The sequence below is a fragment of the Procambarus clarkii genome, chromosome 14 (assembly GCF_040958095.1).
Source record: "Procambarus clarkii isolate CNS0578487 chromosome 14, FALCON_Pclarkii_2.0, whole genome shotgun sequence".
NCBI lineage: Eukaryota > Metazoa > Arthropoda > Malacostraca > Decapoda > Cambaridae > Procambarus > Procambarus clarkii.
The window spans coordinates 29,129,470-29,152,967 of record NC_091163.1 but is presented as its reverse complement, the minus strand read 5'-3'; the positions used below and the strand labels follow the sequence as shown (position 1 = coordinate 29,152,967).

The 23,498-nt window shown below is 44.0% G+C and overlaps 1 protein-coding gene across 1 annotated transcript in view; it reads right to left on the bottom strand.

Moving 5' to 3' along the window:
* The window catches only part of LOC123769710 (fibroblast growth factor receptor-like 1), a 103,477-nt gene extending 80,297 nt beyond the window's left edge, over positions 1-23,180 (bottom strand). The window contains exon 1 of the mRNA XM_069324430.1: positions 22,494-23,180. Coding sequence (XP_069180531.1) covers positions 22,494-22,545 — 52 coding nt within the window. The 5' untranslated portion in view covers positions 22,546-23,180. The remainder of the gene's footprint in view (positions 1-22,493) is intronic.
* Positions 23,181-23,498: the final 318 nt, after the last annotated feature.

Genomic DNA, 23,498 nt, shown 5'->3' with positions numbered 1-23,498 from the left:
TTTGTCAACCACTCTGACACTAAAAAAGTTCTTTCTAATATCTCTGTGGCTCATTTGGGCGCTCAGTTTCCACCTGTGTCCCCTAGTGCCTGATCCCCTTGTGTTAAATAGACTGTCTTTATCTACCCTATCAATTCTCTTGAGAATCTTGAATGTGGTAATCATGTCCTCCCTAACTTTTCTGTCGTCCAGCGAAGTGAGGTTTAATTACCGTAGTCTTTCCTCGTAGCTCATACCTCTCAGCTCCTGTACTACTCTGGTGGCAAACCTCTGAACCTTTTCCAGTTTGGTCTTATCCTTCCCTAGATATGGACTCCATGCTGGGGCTGCATACTCCAGGATTGGCCTAACATATGTGGTATACAAAGTTCTGAATGATTCCTTACACAAGTTTCTGAATGTTGTTCTTATGTTGGCCAGCCTGGCATATGCCGCTGATGTTATCCTCTTGATATGGGCTGCAGAGAACCGATCTGGAGTGATATTAACCCCCAAGTCTTTTTCTTTCTCTGACTCTTGAAGTATTTTATCTCCCAGATGGTACCTTGTATCTGGCCTCCTGCTCCAGACACCTATCTTCATTACATTATAATTGGGTGGGTTAAACTCTAACAACAATTTGTTTGACTATTCTTCCGGCTTGTCTAGGTCTTCTTGAAGCCTCAAGAAGACCTCCTCTGTCTTAATCCTTCTCATAATTTTGGCATCGTCCGCAAACAATGAGAGAAATGAATATATACCAACCGAGAGATCATTTACATATATCAGAAACAAGATAGGACCGAGTACAGAGCCCTGTGGGACTCCACTGGTGACTTCGCGCTATTCTGAGGTCTCACCCCTCACTGTAACTCTCTGCTTTCTATTGCTCTGGTACTCCCTTATCCACTGGAGCACCTTACCAGCTACACCTGCCTGTCTCTCCACCTTGCGTACCAGCCTCTTATGCGGTACTGTGTCAAAGGCTTTCCGACAATCGAAGAAAATGCAGTCCACCCAGCCCTCTCTTTCTTGCTTAATCTTTGTCACCTGGTCGTAGAATTCTATTAAGCCAGTCAGGCAAGATTTACCTTCACTGAACCCATGTTGGCGATTTGTCCATTCCCTCACACACACTCTTCTTTAACTCACACACACAGTGTGTGTATGTATGTGTGTGTGTGTGTGTGTGTGTGTGTGTGTGTGTGTGTGTGTGTGTGTGTGTGTGTGTGTGTGTGTGTGTGTGTGTGTGTGTGTGTGTGTGTGTGTGCATGTGTGTGCGTGTGTGTGTGTGTGTGTGTGTGTGTGTGTGTGTGTGTGTGTGTGTGTGTGTGTGTGTGTGTGTGTGTGCGTGTGTGTGTGTGTGTGTGTGTGTGTGTGTGTGTGTGTGTGTGTGTGTGTGTGTGTGTGTGTGTGTGTGTGTGTGTGCGTACTCACCTAATTGTGCTCACCTAATTGTGCTTGCGGGGGTTGAGCTCTGGCTCTTTGGTCCCGCCTCTCAACCGTCAATCAACTGGTGTACAGATTCCTGAGCCTATTGGGCTCTATCATATCTACATTTGAAACTGTGTATGGAGTCAGCCTCCACCACATCACTTCCTAATGCATTCCATTTACTAACTACTCTGACACTGAAAAAGTTCTTTCTAACGTCTCTGTGGCTCATTTGGGTACTCAGCTTCCACCTGTGTCCCCTTGTTCGCGTCCCACCAGTGTTGAATAGTTCATCCTTGTTTACCCGGTAGATTCCCCTGAGGATTTTGTAGGTTGTGATCATGTCCCCCCTTACTCTTCTGTCTTCCAGTGTCGTAAGGTGCATTTCCCGCAGCCATTCCTCATAACTCATGCCTCTTAGTTCTGGGACTAGTCTAGTAGCATACCTTTGGACTTTTTCCAGCTTCGTCTTGTGCTTGACAAGGTACGGGCTCCATGCTGGGGCCGCATACTCCAGGATTGGTCTTACATATGTGGTGTACAAGATTCTGAATGATTCCTTACACAGGTTCCTGAACGCCGTTCTGATGTTAGCCAGCCTCGCATATGCCGCAGACGTTATTCTCTTTATGTGGGCTTCAGGAGACAGGTTTGGTGTGATATCAACTCCTAGATCTTTCTCTCTGTCTGTTTCATTAAGTACTTCATCTCCTATTCTGTATCCTGTGCCTGGCCTCCTGTTTCCACTGCCTAGTTTCATTACTTTGCCTTTACTCGGGTTGAACTTCAACAGCCATTTGTTGGACCATTCACTCAGTCTGTCCAGGTCATCTTGTAGCCTCCTACTATCATCATCTGTTTCAATCCTCCTCATAATTTTTGCATCGTCGGCAAACATTGAGAGGAACGAATCTATACCCTCTGGGAGATCATTTACATATACCAGAAACAGTATAGGTCCAAGGACTGACCCCTGCGGGACTCCACTTGTGCGTGTGTGTGTGTGTGTGCGTGTGTGTGTGTGTGTGTGTCTGTACTTACCTAGTAGTACTCACATTGTTGTGCTTGTGGAGATTGAGCTCTGGCTCTTTGGTCCTGCCTCTCAACCGTCAATCAACAGGTGTACAGGTTCCTGTGCCTACTGGGCTTTATTATGTCTATACTTGAAACTGTGTGTGGAGTCAGCCTCCACCACATCACTTCCTAATGCATTCCATTTGTCAATCACTCTGACACTAAAAAAGTTCTTTCACATATCTCTGTGGCTCATTTGCGCACTCAGTTTCCACCTGTGACCCCTAGTGCGTGAGCCCCTTGTGTTAAATAACCTGTCTTTATCTACCCTGTCGATTCCCTTGAGAATCTTGAATATGGTGATCATGTCCCTCCTAACTCTTCTGTCTTCCAACGAAGTGAGGTTTAATTCCCGTAGTTTCTCCTCGTAGCTCATACCTCTCAGCTCGGGTACTAGTCTAGTGGCAAACCTTTGAACCTTTTCCAGTTTAGTCTTATGCTTGACTAGGTATGGACTCCATGCTGGAGCCGAATACTCCAGGATTAGTCTGATATATGTGGTATATAATGTTCTGAAAGATTCCTTACACAAGTTTCTAAATGCCGTTCATATGTTAGCCAACCTGGCTTATGCCGCTGATGTTATCCACTTGATATGAGCTTCAGGGGACAGGTCTGGCATTATATCAACCCCAAGATCTTTCTCTCTCTGACTCCTGAAGTATTTCGTCTCCCAAATGATACCTAGTATCTGGTCTCCTGCTTCCTATCCTATCTTCATTACATTACATTTGCTTGGGTTAAACTCTAACAACCATATGTTTGGCCACTCCTGCAGCTTGTCCAGGTCTTCTTGAAGCCTCAAGCTGTCCTCCTCTGTCTTAATTCTTCTCATAATTTTGGCATCGTCAGCAGACATTGAGAGGAATGAGTCTATACCCTCTGGGAGATCTTTTACGTATATCAGAAACAGGATAGGTCCGAGTACTGAGCCCTGTGTGACTCCACTGGTGACTTCACGCCAATCTGAGGTCTCACCCCTCACCGTAACTCTCTGCTTCCTATTGCTTAGGTACTCCCTTATCCACTGGAGCGCCCTACCAGTTACTCCTGCCTGTTTCTCCAGCTTATGCATTAGCCTTTTATGGGGTACTGTGTCAAAGGCTTTCCGACAGTCCAAAAAAATGCAGTCCGCCCATCCTTCTCTTTCTTGCTTAATCTTTGTCACCTGATCGTAGAATTCTATTAAGCCTGTAAGGCAAGATTTACCCTCCCTGAACCCAGGTTGATGGGTTGTCACGAAGTCTCGTCTCTCCAGATGTGTTACTAGGTTTTTTCTCGCAATCTTCTCCATCACCTTGCATGGTATACAAGTTAAGGACACTGGCCTGTAGTTCAGTGCCTCTTGTCTGTCACCCTTTTTGAATATTAGGACTACATTAGACGTCTTCCATATTTCCGGTAGGTCTCCCCTTTCCAGTGACTTACTATACACTATGGAGAGTGGCAAACAAGGTGCTCCTGCACACTCTTTCAATACCCATGGTGAGATTCCGTCCGGTCCAACAGCTTTTCTCACGTCCAGGTCCAATAGGTGCTTCTTGACCTCATCACTTGTAATTTTGAACCTTTCCAAGGTCGCCTGGTTTGCTGCAACCTCTCCTAGCGCCGTGACTTCTTTGTTCTATTGTAAAGACCTCCTGGAATCTTTTGTTTAGTTCCTCATACACCTCTTTGTCATTCTCTGTGTACCTCTCCTCCCCCACCCTAAGTTTCATCACCTGTTCCTTCACTGTTGTCTTCCTCCTGATGTGACTGTGTAGTAGTTTTGGTTCGGTCTTGGCTTTATTAGCTATATAATTTTCAAACTTTTTCTCAGCTGCTCTTCTCACACTAACATACTCGTTCCTGGTTCTCTGGTATCTCTCTTTACTTTCTGGTGTTCTGTTATTACGGAAGTTCCTCCATGCCCTTTCGTTCAGCTCCTTTGCTTTCATACATTCCCTAGTAAACCAAGGATTCTTCTTTTGCTTCTCTGTTTTTTCCTGTCGGGCCGGGACAAACCTGCTTACAGCCTACTGACACTTTTGGTACTCAAAGCTCAATACACTATGATCACTCATTCCCAGAGGGGCTTCCAACTTAACTTCCCTTTAACTATATCCGACTCATTTAGGGTAAATATCAGATCAAGCAAGGCTGGTTCGTCTTCTTCTCTCATTCTTGTCGGTCCTTTGACGTGTTGACTGAGAAAGTTTCTTGTTGCCACGTCCAGCAGCTTAGGTCTCCATGTGTCTGGTCCTCCATGTGGATCTCTGTTCCCCCAATCTATCTTCCCATGGTTGAAGTCTCTCATGATTAGTAGTCTGGATCCGTTCCTGCTAGCCACAGAAGCTGCTCTCTCTATTAGTTTGCTGGTGGCCATATTGTTTGTATCATATTCCTGTCTGGGTCTTCTGTCGTTCGGTGGGGGGTTATATATGACTACTACAAGGCTGGTTCGTCCTCTCCTCTCATTCTTGTCGATCCCTTGACGTGTTGACTGAGAAAGTTTCTTGTTGCCACGTCCAGCAGTTTAGGTCTCCATGTGTCTGGTCTTCCATGTGGATCTCTGTTCCCCCAATCTATCTTCCCATGGTTGAAGTCTCCCATGATTAGTAGTCTGGATCCGTTCCTGCTAGCCACAGAAGCTGCTCTATCTGTTATATTGCTGGTGGCCATATTGTTTCTATCATATTTCTGTCTGGGTCTTCTGTCGTTCGGTGGGGGGTTATATATGACAACTACTATAATTTTCTGCCCTCCAGATACAATATTGCCTGATATGTAGTCACTGGAACCTTCACTGTTCTGATTTACCATCTCTTCAAAACTCCAACCTTTTCTTATCAGCAAAGCTACACCACCTCCTCCTCTCCCTTCTCTCTCTTTCCTCACTACATAGTAGTCCTGTTGAAACACTGCGTTTGTTATAGTTTTCGTTAGCTTTGTTTCTGTGAGTTTCTGTGTGTGTGTGTGTTTGTATGTGTGTGTGTGTGTGTGTGTGTGTGTGTGTGTGTGTGTGTGTGTGTGTGTGTGTGTGTGTGTGTGTGTGTGTGTGTGTGTGTGTGTGTGTGTTATTATAGTGTGGTGGGTTGGTGGTGTTGTCGTCGTGTTCCTTCTCTACGGACAACCCAACCCACACCTCGGTAGAGTGCTTACACTTTACCAGGAGATCACCATGGGCGCTTCTGGCTCTTGGAGAGGGGCTCAACGTCACACGTTTAGGGGATGCGGCTCCAACACTTAGCCTCGTTGTCACGTGCACACACCCACTCGAGCCGCTGTGACTCCCCCACTCTCTCCTTACGTGATATGATCTCAATCCCCTATGACTTACTAGTATTACCTTCTACCCTGTCCACAGCAGTGGTTCTTGGTTCTTTCTCTCTATCTCTCCTTCTTTACTACCTCCTGGGAAGCCTCACTAGGACAAGGGCAAACACCAGCAAATTGGGATACATTTACTGGACAAAGCACATACACGATACATACACACATATAATAATAATGAATCCTGTAGTCTATAATATTACAATGAGGTTGCATTCCAACACCATCAGAACTCTATCATCAGCTTATCAAGTGGTATTCTATCTCCTGGTTCACCACCTGATACTATCAACCTCCTCAAGTTGGTCAAGTCTACATACACTGTTGCACCATCAGCAAGAGAATATATATATGTATCTATAAATGTGTACAAAGAAAATCGGCATTTGAATGCAATAACATATATCAGTATAAATGTTCATTGATACACAACAATGATCAATCGATCACTCTATCAGTCCTAGAACGCATACATCTGTAGGTAATCCAGCCTACGATTGTAACTCTAAACTTCAGTATAAAACACTCCTTGACATAAGAATGCAAACAATCACTCACCTCTCACTGCGTCTTGCACGCTAATGACAACCAAACACTATCGACTCCCAACAAGTAATCCACCAGAACTTCCCTTCCACCTCTGGAAGTTCACTACCCTGATCTCTTCAGGTTTTTCCGGGCTTAACTACCAGGATCCTCTACAGCTCCTCCAGGCTGCTACCATGAAGTTTCCTTGAGCAACTGCGGTGCTTCACCCTTCTGCTAGGGTCCTCCACAGCTCTCCTGGCTGCTACACCATGAAGTTTCCTCGAACAACTATGGTGCTTCACCACCTCTACAGAAGCATGTGACACTCCTCTTCACTGCTTCTCCTCACAGCTCGAGGTCCTTGCCTCCACTACCTTGGAGTCTCATCAACTACTCCCTCAGTGCTGGCTTCGAAGTTCTCAGCAACTTCTTCCCCAAAGACAAATCGGCAACCCAACCCATCGACACTCCAATAAAATTGTCCCCTCTAACACATAAACAAAAATAATCACACAATATGTTTGCCTCAAACCTCTATCTGTCCTCTACATAAAGTGAGAGTGGACTCCCCCGTTTTGGGCAGGTCCATACTCCACCTCGACCGGTGGGCCTCACTCACTCCGGGAGGGGCCTTAGCCGTCGGGAGCTCTCAGTCACCTGCCAGCGCTCAGAGGGGACGGACGTCGCTCCGTGTTCCTCCCTCTCCACTCTCTTATTTCAGGCCTTCTGCCTTATTAAAACTTGTCTAATATATCAATAAACATTGCTACTGTCGCTGGGCACAGGACCAACTACAAGCAATCACTATGAACTGGCTTAAATCGTGCTTACCACAGATTGTCTAGTCGAGGGCGCTATCCCTCTGACGGCGTCTGGTCAGGGCGCTCCACACAGCCCACAAAAATGCCTCTTGGCAGCCTAATACTCTCCTCGTCGACCAGGACTTGAGACCACAACGTTCCCAGCTCGATTCTACAGCTGGCACGTCTACACACTTCTCTTCTCTTGGAGATATATCACTAGGGGTTCCTTTCTGACAGGAGCTCAACGGAGCGCGGCTTTCCCCCTGCGATGTCTGGCCTCAAGTGAGGTCAAAGCCCTCCAGAAGCGAGCCTCACGCCTCCAGCAAAATGTCCACATCTCCTAGCCAGTCATTTATCTGTTTTCTTCTTCACTGCCCATAATCTTAAATTGTTCATCATATCCAAGCAACTATTTTACATATGTGATATCACCTCAACATTTGCTAGACCTTCTAATCAGGTCAGGCTGGATGAATAACTCTCAAGGAGGGAGACTCGTTTCTCCTGCAGGCTGAGATCATAACACTCCCCTCCCCTTATTTTTGAGAGTTATTCCAGTGGCAAAGCTCGGGATAATACATCCGCCACCACACTGACTCGTTCTTCAACCGATATACTCCCTTAGGAGTCTACAATTAGTTCGTTGCACCTTGCAACATCCGGCTCACAACTCTCCAGAAACATGATCTTCTCATAAACGATTTGACCTCTCTGGCACCTCTTGGCTAGGCTGTCCTCCTTGGACGCCTGCGCTCCATCGGTCCACTCTACTTATTGTTTCCACCCTCCGTTTCCTCGTCTTCTTCTCTTCACGTCCAGAGTCAGACGTCTACTGTCTGTACCTCCTCTGTCGTCTTCACACTTCCATCTACTGCCATTATACTTCCGTCTCCTGTCATCATACTTCACTCCCTCGTCTTCACCGACGATCCTCCCTTTCGTCTCCTCGTTTATCTGAGACCTCATCCTGTTTGACTTCCATCGAGTCCTCGGCTTTCTTCTACTCCTCCATGCTTGTATCATCATCCTTTTCCCACACTTCTCACTTCTATACCACTCCATTTCTTCTCCTTCAACTCTTCTTCGTTCCCTAAAAGTTTCCTCGAGCAATGTACTACAACCAACAGCACTCGACCGTACATGTCGCTTTACCTCTCCTAGAGTGCTCGTAAGCATCTCTCCACACATACTGTCTCTTCTCCTTTCATTTTCTCGGTTATTACTCTTCTTCATTATCTCTCCTCCACGTTTTCTGTGAAACATGCCAACTCTTGACATCTCAAACAACTTAACTCCACTATCCCTATGCCTCTGTGCTCGTGGACAACTTGACGCTCTACTCCCATTCTCAGTCTGTCCACATCCTTCCTCATTCCTACTCAGCACAGTTGCATTCACCTTCCGACCCTTAATTTCAGCAGTCTGGGCTCTACTCAGGTCTGCTCTCTTCACATGATTCTTCTCCGGCTGGGCCATCTTCACTTTTGACCTCACCGAGACTTCATTTTCCTGGATCGGACCTTCCTCGAACAGTCACGCTATATCTACGTCGATATCTTCTACCGGTTGAATCGACACTGTCTCACCTTCTCCAGTGTCTTCCTTGTCGGCCACCTCTGCCTTCATCACTACCGAGACAGGGTTTTCAATGGCTTGGCGGTCTCCTGACTCATCTCCTCGGATGTCAGTCAGGTTCACACTCTCAGGTGTCCCACCCGTGCCGTGACCTTCTGGACACTCCTCTGGCACAGTCTCCACCATGACTCTTGGCAACACCTTTGTCCCGCACAAGTCATTCCCCAGGATCACTTGGACTCCTGGAATAGGTATGTCGGGGCACACTCCCAACATCACCTCTGCCGACACATATTCTGACCTCAGCTGGACAGTACATACGGGCATGTCACTCTCAGACAACAACCCAAATACTTTCATCTTCCCACTGCCAGCTAACTGTCGATCATTCCCAATCAGGCTTCTCGCAATCAAGCTCTGATTAGCTCCGGTATCTCTTAAGATACCAACTTCTACCTCAGGTTGGCCTCTTATACTGATCCAACCTTTGCTCATGAACGGCCTATACCTCTCGTTCACTAGGTTTGATCTCTGTGGTTTGTCTTGGAACACATTGGCATATTTACCTCAGGGGTCACACATGGCCAGGGTCACAACTCTCTTGCCCTGCCGACAATCTCCCATCACGTGACCCAATCCGTTACAATTGTAACACCTCACCTGGGAAAAGTCTCTTCTATATGTACCAGAGTAGCTCTGACTTTGTCTACTCGCATGAGAGTTCCTCGGGCCAGGAACACTACCTGCACTCTGTGGGGCTTTACTGGACTCTTGATTTCCAGGATAACGATCCATTTCTCGTTTAGCTCCTCCATCTTCACTTTCAGACGAAGTGCGCGACCTACTCGTCTGAGTTTTAGGGTACTTACTTTTCTCTGCCCATTTATCAAAATTCTTCTCACCCCAGACTCTTCTGGGTCTCTCATAATTTCTTCCTTCCCAGACTCCATTGGATCTGCTATTGCTGCATCTCGCCTCACTTCTCACTCTGTTCTCCCTCAAGCTCTTGTATGCGTCGGTAATCATATCTGCCCTATCTGCGGCATCTTTCACCTCCTTTATCCCTGCTTCTTGGATCTTGAACTTTGTTTCGGGATGCATCATCTCCAAGAACTTCTCCATGACCATAAGTTGCTTCAGGTCAGCGTAAGATCCGACTCCAGCAGCCTCAATCCACTTCTGGAATCGTCTTTCCAGATCCCTTGCTGTCTCAGCAAACGTATATGCTCCAACCTTCACCATCTCTCTGAAGAGCTTTCTATAAGCTTCTGGGGTTAACTGAAATGAGCGCAATATGCTGCTCTTTACTGTGGCATAATCCTGGCACTCTTCCAGTGACAATTGGGTGTATGCCTCCCTGACTCCACCGGTCAATCTTAACTGGACCAGCTGGGCCCATTCCTCCTGTGGCCACTCCTTGATGCTGGCTACTTTTTCAAAATGCTCGAAGAAGCTCTCTGCCTCTTCGGGAACAAACAAGGGAATGTCCTTCTGCCTAACCCTAACATTTGGTGAGTGTAATACCTGGGTGGTGCTCTCTGGCAACCCATGTTCAATCCTTTGCTCAGCCAAGGTTCTATTCGCTTCTATCTGCATTTGTTTTGTTCTCTCCTTTTCTTTTTCGACCTCTAGTCTTGCTTTCTCTTTTTCTACCTCCTGCCTGGTTTTTTCTTTTTCCTTCTCGGCTTCATTTTTCATCTGGAGTTCTAATTTCATCTTTTCCAGCTGGAACTGTCTCTCCTTGTCCTCTCGTTGTTGCTGCATCTGGAGCTCTAACTGGAATCTCTCCAAGCTCCTATTTCGGCTACTCTTGCTGCTCCTACTCGATCCCTGGGATCTCACTTCATCCTGCCCATCATCCTCCTTTCCACTTTCAGCTCCTTTCTGGGCTCCTTGCTCTGCCACTTCACCTTTGGCTCTTAACTGCCTCAGGATCTCATCCTTCATCCCAGCTACTTTAGATGCTTTCAACCTAATGCCACATTTTTCTGCTATTTGTCTTAATTGATCCCTCGTGCAACCTTCTAAGTCCTCAGGCTTGCCTGACTCCACAAACGCTTGCACCTTATCCATCTTGTCCTGTGAGTCTTCCCAAGAGAGAGAATATACACCTGCGGCCACACAGTTTATCTATTTCAGCAAGGATGTACAAATCCACTCTTGGACAGGGTGTGGGTGTGTCAGTTCACTCTCCCGGACACAGGCCCCCAATTTATTATAGTGTGGTGGGTTGGTGGTGTTGTCGTCCTGTTCCTTCTCTACAGACAACCCAACCCACAACTCGGTAGACTGTTTATACTTTACCAGGAGATCACCCTGGGCGCTTCTGGCTCTTGGAGAGGGGCTCAACGTCACACGTTTAGGGGACGCGGCTCCAACACTTAGCCTCGTTGTCACGTGCACACACCCACTCGAGCCGCTGTGACTCCCCACTCTCTCCTTACGTGATATGATCTCCTCAATCCCCTATGACTTACTAGTATTACCTTCTACCCTGTCCACAGCAGTGGTTCTTGGTTCTTTCTCTCTCTCTCTCCTTCTTTACTACCTTCTGGGAAGCCTCACTAGGACAAGGGCAAACACCAGCAAATTGGGATACATTTACTGGACAAAGCACATACATGATACATACACACATATAATAATAATGAATCCTATACTCTATAATATTACAATCAGGTTGCATTCCAACACCATCAGAACTCTATCATCAGCTTATCAAGTGGTATCCTATCTCCTGGTTCACCACCTGATACTATCAACCTCCTCAAGTTGGTCAAGTCTACATACACTGTTGCACCATCAGCAAGAGAATATATATATGTATCTATAAATGTGTACAAAGAAAATCAGCATTTGAATGCAATAACATATATCAGTATAAATGTTCATTGATACACAACAATGATCAATCGATCACTCTATCAGTCCTAGAACACATACATCTGTAGGTAATCCAGCCTACGATTGTAACTCTAAACTTCAGTATAAAACACTCCTTGACATAAGAATGCAAACAATCACTCACCTCTCACTGCGTCTTGCACGCTAATGACAACCAAACACTATCAACTCCCTACAAGTAATCCACCAGAACTTCCCTTCCACCTCTGGAAGTTCACTACCCTGATCTCTTCAGGTTCTTCCGGGCTTAATTACCAGGATCCTCTACAGCTCCTCCAGGCTGCTACCATGAAGTTTCCTTGAGCAACTGCGGTGCTTCACCCTTCTGCTAGGGTCCTCCACAGCACTCCTGGCTGCTACACCATGAAGTTTCCTCGAACAACTATGGTGCTTCACCACCTCTACAGAAGCATGTGACACTCCTCTTCACTGCTTCTCCTCACAGCTCGAGGTCCTCGCCTCCACTACCTTGGAGTCTCATCAACTACTCCCTCTGTGCTGGCTTTGAAGTTCTCAGCAACTTCTTCCCAAAAGACAAACCTGGAACCCATCGACACTCCAATAAAATTGTTTCCCCTCTAACACATAAACAAAAATAATCACACAATATGTTTGCCTCAAACCTCTATCTGTCCTCTACATACAGTGAGAGTGGACTCCCCCGTTTTGGGCGGGTCCATACTCCACCTCGACCGGTGGGCCTCACTCACTCCGGGAGGGGCCTTAGCCTTCGGGAGCTCTCAGTCACCTGCCAGCGCTCAGAAAGGATGGACGTCGCTCCGTGTTCCTCCCTCTCCACTCTCTTATTTCAGGCCTTCTGCCTTATTAAAACATGTCTAACTTATCAATAAACATTGCTACTGTCGCTGGGCACACGACCAACTACAAGCAATCACTATGAACTGGCTTAAATCGTGCTTACCACAGATTGTCTAGTCGAGGGCGCTATCCCTCTGACGGCGTCTGGTCAGGGCGCTCCACACAGCCCACGAAAATGCCTCTGGGCAGCCTAATACTCTCCTCATCGACCAGGACTTGAGACCACAACGTTCCCAGCTCGATTCTACAGCTGGCACGTCTACACACTTCTCTTCTCTTGGAGATATATCACTAGGGGTTCCCTTCTGACGGGAGCTCAACGGAGCGCGGCTTTCCCCCTGCGATGTCTGGCCTCAAGTGAGGTCAAAGCCCTCCAGAAGGGAGCCTCACGCCTCCAGCAAAAGGTCCACATCTCCTAGCCAGTCATTTATCTGTTTTCTTCTTCACTGCCCATAATGTTAAATTGCTCATCATATCCAAGCAACTATTTTACATATGTGTTATCACCTCAACATTTGCTAGACCTTCTAATCAGGTCAGGCTTGATGAATAACTCTCAAGGAGGGAGACTCGTTTCTCCTGCAGGCTGAGATCATAACAGTGTGTGTGTGTGTGTGTGTACTCACCTATTTGTACTCACCTATTTGTGCTTGCGGGGGTTGAGCTTTGGCTCTTTGGTCCCGCCTCTCAACTGTCAATCAACTGGTGTACAGATTCCTGAGCCTACTGGGCTCTATCATATCTACATTTAAAACTGTGTATGGAGTCTGCCTCCACCACATCACTGCCTAATGCATTCCATCCGTTAACTACTCTGACACTGAAAAAGTTCCTTCTAACGTCTCTGTGGCTCATGTGGGTACTCAGTTTCCACCTGTGTCCCCTTGTTCGCGTCCCATCAGTGTTGAATAGTTTATCCTTGTTTACCCGGTCGATTCCTCTGAGGATTTTGTAGGTGGTGATCATGTCTCCCCTTACTCTTCTGTCTTCCAGTGTCGTAAGATGCATTTCCCGCAGCCTTTCCTCGTAACTCATGCCTCTTAGTTCTGGGACTAGTCTAGTGGCATACCTTTGGACTTTTTCCAGCTTCGTCTTGTGCTTGACAAGGTACGGGCTCCATGCTGGGGCCGCATACTCCAGGATTGGTCTTACATATGTGGTGTACAAGATTCTGAATGATTCCTTACACAGGTTCCTGAACGCTGTTCTGATGTTAGCCAGCCTCGCATATGCCGCAGACGTTATTCTTTTTATGTGGGCTTCAGGAGACAGGTTTGGTGTGATATCAACTCCTAGATCTTTCTCTCTGTTCGTTTCATTAAGTACTTCATCTCCTATTCTGTATTCTGTATCTGGCCTCCTATTTCCACTGCCTATTTTCATTACTTTGAATATACTCGGGTTGAACTTCAACAGCCATTTGTTGGACCATTCACTCAGTCTGTCTAGGTCATCTTGTAGCCTCTTACTATCGTCCTCAGTTTCAATCCTCCTCATAATTTTTGCATCATCGGCAAACATTGAGAGAAACGATTCTATACCCTCTGGGTATAGAATCATTTACATATATCAGAAACAATATAGGTCCAAGGACCGACCCCTGCGGTACTCCACTCGTAACGTCTCGCCAATCTGAGACCTCACCCCTCACACTGACTCGTTGTCTCCTGTTACTTAGGTACTCCTGTATCCAACGGAGTACCTTCCCTTTCACTTCAGCCTGCATCTCCAGTTTTTTTCACTAGCCTCTTGTGTGGCACTGTATCAAAGGCTGTATCATGTGTGTGTGTGTGTGTGTGTGTGTGTACTCACCTAGTTGTACTCACCTAGTTGTGTTTGCGGGGGTTGAGCTCTGGCTCTTTGGTCCCGCCTCTCAACCGTCAATCAACAGGTGTACAGATTCCTGAGCCTATTGGGCTCTATCATATCTACACTTGAAACTGTGTATGGAGTCAGCCTCCACCACATCTCTTCCTAATGCATTCCATTTGTCCACCACTCTGACACTAAAAAAGTTCTTTCTAATATCTCTGTGGCTCATTTGGGCACTCAGTTTCCACCTGTGTCCCCTTGTACGTGTTCCCCTTGTGTTAAATAGACTGTCTTTATCTACCCTATCAATTCCCTTCAGAATCTTGAATGTGGTGATCATGTCCCCCCTAACTCTTCTGTCTTCCAGCGAAGTGAGGTTTAATTCCCGTAGTCTCTCCTCGTAGCTCATACCTCTCAGCTCGGGTACTAGTCTGGTGGCAAACCTGTGTGTGTGTGTGTGTGTGTGTGTGTGTGTGTGTGTGTGTGTGTGTGTGTGTGTGTGTGTGTGTGTGTACTCACCTATATGTACTCACCTATATGTGCTTGCAGGATCGATCATTGACTCTTGGATCCCGCCTTTCTAGCTATCGGTTGTTTACAGCAATGACTCCTGTCCCATTTCCCTATCATACCTAGTTTTAAAAGTATGAATAGTATTTGCTTCCACAACCTGTTCCCCAAGTGCATTCCATTTTTCTACTACTCTCACGCTAAAAGACTGGGCAATTCTCCGGACATAAGTGACTCATTAAAGATCATTGCCAGAGGCACGCTGAGAGCCTGCGCTGCCTCTTTAAGTATCCACGGTGATACTTTGTCTGGTCCAACAGCTTTATTTGCATCCAGTGTTGTCAACTGTTTCATTACATCCTCTGCTGTCACCTCTATATCTGATAGTCTTTCATCTTGGGTAATCTCTTCTAACAATGGGAGCTGCTCAGGCTCGGTTGTGAACACTCCATGGAATTTTGCATTCAGTACCTCGCAGATTTCCTTGTCTCTTTCTGTATATGCCCCTTCTGTTTTCCTCAGTCTTGTCACTTGGTCATTTACCGACATCTTCCTTCTTATATGGCTATGTAGTAATTTTGGTTGCTTTTTCGCTTTGACTGCAATATCATTCTCATAATTTCTTTCCGACACTCGTCTTATGTTAATGTAATCATTCCTAGCTCTGTTACATCTAATCCTGTTGTCCTCTGTCCTTTGTCTTCTGTACTTCCTCCACTCCCTCCTGCTTCTCACCTTTGCTTCCTGACACTGTCTATTAAACCATGGGTTATTATATTCCCTCCTGCTTTTTTCCTTTATTGTTGGAATAAATCTATCTTCAGTCTCCTTGCATTTCAATATGACTTGGTTCATCATACCTTGCACTGTTTTTCCTCTAAGTTCTTCCTCCCACTGCACTTCTCCCAGGTAGTCCCTTATCCTTCTGTAGTCCCCTTTTCTGTAATCAAGTCTCCTTTCCCGGACCTCTTGTCCTTTGGTCACAATTTTAAGCTCCATCATGTAGTCAAAGACTAGGACACAATGGTCACTAGCTCCTAGTGGTATTTCATGTTCCAACTGCTCGATGTCTTCTACATTCTGAGTGATAATGAGATCTAATAGGCTGGGCGTATCCCCTCCTCTTTCCCTAGTATCTTCTTTCACATGCTGTGTTAGGAAATTCCTGTCAATAACGTCTACCAGCTTCGCTCCCCAGGTCTCCTCCCCGCCATGGGGATTCCTCGTTTCCCAATCTATCTCTCCGTGATTTAGGTCCCCCATGACCAGCAGCTTCGCTCTCATTCTATGCGCTAAAGTTGCTGCCCTCTGCAGTTCATCCATACATGTCTTGTTGCTGTCCTCGTACTCCTGCCTGGGCCTTCTACTGTTTGGTGGGGGATTGTAGAGTATCAAGATTACAATCTTCTTCCCATCCACTGTCAGAGTTCCATGTATGAAGCTTGTGCTTTCATTGGTACCCGGATTTTCCAGCTCATCAAACTTCCATTTCCGCTTTATTAGTAGTGCCACTCCTCCTCCCTGTCTCTGTGTCCTTTCTTTTCTTATCACCTGGTACCCCTCTGGAAAGATTGCATCCGAGATCATGCCATTTATTTTAGTTTCCACTATTGCCACTATGTCTTTGTGTGTGTGTGTGTGTGTGTGTGTGTGTGTGTGTGTGTGTGTGTGTGTGTGTGTGTGTGTGTGTGTGTGTGTGTGTGTGTGTGTGTGTGTGTGTGTGTGTGTGTGTGTGTGTGTGTGTGTGTGTGTGTGTGTGTGTGTGTGTGTGTGTTAGATCACGTATAAAGGATTAAGACAGGAATTTGCTTAAATACTTTCGTATGCAATAATACATCCTCGGAAGGATGGATTTACCATTTAGCGGTATGGATATATAGACATGAATGAGGTGAGGCTAGAAACAATGTCTTTAATGAGATAATCTGATATTAATAAGGTATTATTGAGATAAATGAGTATGAATGATCCAACTCAAATCGCCCTCTAAAACTGATCAATCAGAAAATGGATCTAAATTATGCAAAATATTACTAATGATCAAACTGACTTGCTAAATCTTTTAATAGTCCGCCCGGTCTCTTTCTCTTTCTTTGTTTGAAAGTTAATAGTTAACCCCCTTAAACCTTTTCTTTCTCCAATTGGTGACATTTTAGATTCTTTTCTGTTTTACTCTCAAGAAATTTCCATTAATAAAAGTTCGATTTAAAGTTTGCAACATTCACACATAATTTTTATTAACTTGAACATTAAGTTGCGATATCGATCTCACATAAATCAGCTTCTAGCGTCGATTTTTTTAAAAGATCTTCAGATTTTGTTAATAATTCTACTGTACTAAAGTTTTTGCCACTTGGAGCGCTCTCTGCATATTTCAACCCACATTAAGCCCTCGTCGCCAGCTGTTTATCCTCCCTGGATTGGCTAACTATAAGAGTGTCCCGGAATTTGTTTACTTAATGTTAGTTTGTGTGATCCGTCGAGTGACATCACTGGTACAGTGTCAACCGCACCTCCACATATGACCTGAGTAGACCTTACAGCAATATATACCAATATAGAAATTTAACACATTGGTGGAGAGTTGAGTGGCTGTGACAGAGAGACAGGTGCTTGTCATATATTCATATGGACGGGACAGGTGAGCCACAGGGCAAGGTAAATAACGTTGAGATATTTACTTAAACTGACTTGATCATGTCTTTGGCATAAGCAGAGGAAACCGATTATTTACTTGTTGGTAAATATGGTGCTCCCTCAAGTTTTCATTAGTTTTAAAGTATAAAATGTTTAACAGCCATTCGGGTGCTCATTCGAGTTTAACAGATATAAAGTTTATTTATGTTTAAAACAAGTCTTGTGAGGCCGTTCATAGCTGTCTCTGAGGTTGATATTTATCTTAAGTGGAGTTTGCATTTAAATTAATGTCTATTCCTCCCAATGTCAGCTTCTTCCAATATTAATGGACTTATTTTAACTCTATTTACTGATATAAAATAAAGTAAACAAAAAAATTATATTAATTTTACAGTAAAGCAGCATCAATTCACTTTGATCGTTATAATGTTAAAATAACAAGATGAAAATCACTATGAACACCTCCACCCCCGTCTCTCCCGTCGGTTATAAACACGAACGCAATCAGCGACTCAATATATAAATAGCTAATATATTAAAAGGTTAGCATATAAAACATATATCAACTGCTAACTACCATGTCGAGGATAATGACACTCATTTACTTGAACAGTCGGAGCCTTGAACCCCAGACCTAGAAAAAAAATAGTAGCCTACAGCTCTACCTACTGAGCCACCAGCACCCACAATAGAATCCCAGATACACCTATCTGCTGTCCAACTATAGAACTTTAAGTTTTGAAGGTGTAACAGTGTATATATATATATCTATACATATATATATGTATATATATATATGTCGTACCTAGTAGCCAGAACGCACTTCTCAGCCTACTATGCAAGGCCTGATTTGCCTAATAAGCCAAGTTTTCCTGAATTAATATATTTCCTCTAATTTCTCTCTCTCTCTCTCTCTCTCTCTCTATATATATATATATATATATATATATATATATATATATATATATATATATATATATATATATATATTGGTGTATACTGGCAGCAGGTTTTCTTTCAAACATGTTTCATTGAATATGACCGCATATTCTGTATTTATTATTTTCTGGTTTAGGGCTTCTATCCCTCTAACTATTTTCTTAGCATCAGGGCTTAATTGGAATAGGAGTTCTCCAAAACTCATTTTCGTACTTTTAAGGTGAAGAAAAGAAGTGATTTACTATAGAGTGTATTACACTTATTTGTATAATTAAAAATTATACAAATAAGTGTAATACACTCTATAGTAAATCACTTCTTTTCTTCACCTTAAAAGTACGAAAATGAGTTTTGGAGAACTCCTATTCCAATTAAGCCCTGATGCTAAGAAAATAGTTAGAGGGATAGAAGCCCTAAACCAGAAAATAATAAATACAGAATATGCGGTCATATTCAATGAAACATATATATATATATATATATATAACTGAAAACTCACACCCCAGAAGTGACTCGAACCCATACTGCCAGGAGCAACGCAACTGGTATGTACAGGGACGCCTTAATCCACTTGACCATCACGACAGGACAAAAGGAAGTGATAGCCGAAGCTATTTGAACCACTTCCCCGCCGGCACTCGGATGGTAATCTTGGGCATAGCATTTTATCAAATCACCTCATTTTTTTGGGCAACACGTGAGGAACACAAATGCGAACAAGCCTGAATGGTTCCCAGGACTATATGCAATTGAAGTTGCATATAGTCCTGGGGACCATTCAGGCTTGTTCTCATATATATATAGAGGCTGCAGAAGGCTTATTGGCCCATACGAGGCAGCTCCTATCTAAACACAAAGATTAATCCAGTGTAATTGGCCTATTATGTTGGACATTGTCTTCTGTGTTGGCATCGATATGTTCTTGTCTTGTCCTTACTCTCATGGTGGGTAGAGTAAATAGTTCCGTGATTTGGGTGTTCATGGTAGGTCGCTCTATTATTATGTGAATTGCCTCAAGAATTTGTAATCTTCTTGCATCTTGGGTTTTGTCTATTATGCAGGTATTCTTGTTCAACATTTCTCTGGTTAGAGTAATGTCATGGGCTTGTCTCATGTGATTCCTATGGGCACCAGATTGAAGATGGCATGTCAAACGCCTCGTCAGCTTGGTCGACGTCATACCTATGTACTTACATTGAAGGTTACATCCTTCGTGGGGGCAAGTGTACATGTATACAACGCTTGACTGCTGTAGAGGGTTCTCCGTCGGCTTCGGGCTGTTTTTGATAAGGAGTTCGGAAGTCTTCTTGGCTTTGTAGAATATTATCAGGTTTATGTTTTGATTAGGAGTAGTGCTTTTTACTCCTTTACGGATTATTTATTTCATTATTCTTTCCTCTTTTATATGTTCACTGTGCATGGTTGATTTGTAATATAATTTTATTGGGGGTGTTGTGGTTTCTGTTCTAGGTTCTGAATTATACCAACGGTCCAAGTGTCTTCTTATAGCAGCGTTTATTTCCGCGTTGCTATATCCGTTGTTCACCAATACCTGAGTTACTCTTTCAAACTCTCTACTCACGTTGCTCCATTCAGAGCAGTAGGTAAGCGCTCGACGAATATAAGCATTGAGAACACTGGCTTTGTATCTTTGGGGGCACTCACTTCCACCGTTCAGGCATAATCCTATGTTGGTGGGCTTGGTATATACGTTGGTGCTTAAAGAGGTTCCTGTTTTTGTTATTAGTACATCCAGGAATGGCAGACTGTTATTTTCACTATTTTCATGTGTAAATCGGAGTACTGACTCTCTCTCTAGGTGTCTTTTTAAGTCAATTAGTTCATCTGAGTCTTTTACTATTACGAATATGTCATCTACATAACGGCAATATACAGTTGGTTTTTGTCTGCTACTGAAGACCCTGTCTTCGATGGTTCCCATATAAAAATTAGCAAATAAAACTCCTAAGGGGGAGCCCATTGCTACTGCGTCTATTTGTAAATACATGTCTCCTTGTGGACTGATGAAAAAGGCTTCCTTTGTACATGCTTCGAGAAGACTTCAAGTGTGGCTCAGGTATGTCTAATTTGGGGGTGCTCTCGTCTCTGTATACTCTGTCCAGTATCATTCCTATGGTTGTGTCGACTGGGACGTTGGTAAATAGGGATTCAACGTCCAGGGAAGCGATGATACCATCGGGCTGGGTAGATTTGATCAATTCTAGGAAATCTGCTGATGATTGTAGACTAAACTTACTTGGAGTGTATGGAGTTAGGAGCAGCGATTTGCTGCTCCTAACTCCAACACTCAGAATTGAACAGCGATTTGCTGTTTACCAACGTACCTGTGGACGAGACAATCGAAATGATAGCCGACAGAGTGTATCGTGATCCAGCCTGTACTCCTCTTGACATGCCAGAAAGTATTCTGAGGAAACTACTCCAAGCTTGTACTAAAGAGGCACCCTTCTTGAGCCCGGATGGGCACATGTATAAGCAAGTAGATGGGGTCGCCATGGGTTCTCCCCTAGGTGTCCTGTTTGCAAACTTCTACATGGGTACCATCGAGCAAAAAGTCTTAGTCGACATGAACTTGAAACCGGCCATATACTGCAGGTATGTTGACGACATTTTTACACAGGTACCTGATGTCAGACATCTGCAGGAGCTGAAGGAGGCATTTGAGCAGAGTTCCGTGCTGCGTTTCACTTACGAGACGGAAAAGGATGGGAAGCTGCCTTTTCTAGATGTAACAGTCATGGAAAAGGGCGGAGGTTTCCACACTGCAGTCTACACTAAGGAAACAAACATAGGAATGTGCCTAAATGCCAACAGTGACTGCCCTGACAGGTACAAGAGGAGTGTTGTTAACGCATACGTCGACCGTGCTCTCAGCCACAGCTCAGAATGGAAGCAAGTCGACGAAGAACTCTGTAGGGTAAGGCAGGTCCTAGTCAATAACGGCTTCTCCAATGGTTTCATCGAAGACATCATAAGAAGGAAAGTGAAAAGCCATGCAACCTCTGAAGAGACAACTAACACAACACCTATACCCCCTATTAGACTATTTTACAGGAACTTCTTTTCCACAGCTCATAAAACGGAGGAAAGGGTCCTGAAAGATATTGTTAATAGAAACGTTATCCCTACAGACAAAAATCAGAGGATACAACTGACGATTTACTATAAAACCAGAAAAACGGCCAGCCTACTCATGAGAAACTCTCCAGACACAAAACAGAACGCTTTAAAAGAGACTAACGTCGTCTATGCCTTCAAATGCCCACTTGGGGACTGTAAGCTCCAAAAAACCCAGTATATAGGCAAGACAACAACATCTCTTTCTAGGCGTTTAACGATGCATAAGCAACAGGGCTCCATTAAGGAACATATAATCTCTTCCCATAACCAAACCATCGCCAGAGAAATCCTAGTAAACAACACAGAAATCATCGATAGATACAGCGATAGCAGGCGGCTTGACGTTTGCGAGGCACTACACATCAAGAAGTCAACACCATCAATCAACAGCCAATTATTGCACAACTATATTCTACCCACCTCAAGACTCCGCTCCAATATAGAAGCATCAAGAAATATGGACCAATAGGCTTTCTACAAACACTTCTATTCAATACCCATTGTTTCTGTTCTGTCTTGTGTTGATACTTTTAATACCCTATTAATATCCCCTCTTGTTCTGTCTTGTGTTAATGCCACATCACCCCTCCCACCTCACTCAAATGTAGATATAAAATCAGAGATACGTAAGTTCTAATCAGTTGTGTATTTGTGAAGTCTTTGAAAATGTAATAAGTTTTACGAAACGCGCCCGTGTCGCGTCAGACTAGAAATAAAAATGAATTTTGGAGAAGTGATTTTTTATTTACCTCCAACAGTGAAGCGTAATGTACGAAAGATTGAGAAAATTCGTGTTAGAATTATTAATCTTACTTTTTCGGTCATATTTAATAATATATATATATATATATATATATATATATATATATATATAACTATTCTCGCAGGGGAGAGAGAGAGAGAGAAAGAGAGGAGAGAGAGAGAGAGAGAAAGAGAGGAGAGAGAGAGAGAGAGAGAGACAGAGACAGAGAGCGAGACACACAGAGACAGACAGAGACATTTACCTGTAGGTCATGGGTAACTTACCTAAGATAAGAATGATAACACACAGTAGTAGCGACCAGCTCTCACTCTCCATGCTGGCTTCGGTCGACCCCCTCTCTCTCTGGCGTTCTTCTATCACTCCTTCTCTCGTTATTTAACTGTTCATATGACCGTCATCACTTACGGTAAATTTTAAAGTGATGTTTTTAACAAATATGTTATTTTTTTTCTCCCCATTTCTAGCTAGAATATTTTTATTGTCTAATTTTCATCTCATTATTAGTATGTTTATGAGTATTTATGAGAATTGTCAGGAAGAAGAACGACTTTTCCTTTTGCACTTTCTCATCACTTCATATTTTCTGTTAAGACGCCAATAAATGGCCCTTGAACACGGGCTCTGACACCGCCACATCTTCTTTGCTTAAGCAATTTCAGACGAGATCCCTGCATCTTCAGCAGCAAGGGGGGGGGGGTAGTTAAAGGGTTAAATCGGATAAATCTTGATAAAACCCGTTCATCATCAACACCGATGGAAGTGGATTTTTTTCCGGATCCGTCCCGAACGGACCGTCAGCACTGACTAAAGGCGAATTCTTACCAGATTGCCGCACCATCAAGAGCGAGAGGAGAGGCAGCAGCAGGATGTGCTGGAGGCTGTGAAGGACTAAACATCACTCCTCCCCCGTTCACGGTTCTTGCCAGGCCTTGAAAACCCGAACAGTTAAGGAATTTTCATTCTGAAAAAAAATGTGTGTTAATTACGTTAGTTTCGCGGTTATTTACTTAATATGAACACTTACTTTTAATAACAGATTATTATTTGGAATTGGTACACGTTTTAAATGAAGTGAACATATAGTGTAGGAGGGGGGTAATATTGATTTGTTGATCATTTATACCTACTTTTGTCCCCACATTCTAACTTGTGTTTTTGATTCCAAGCAACTAATTCAAAATTGAAGCAATAAACACTATGTTGCAAGAGTTAACTCCAATGAGCTATTGACAAACGACAATTTCACTAAAGGTATATAACATATATAT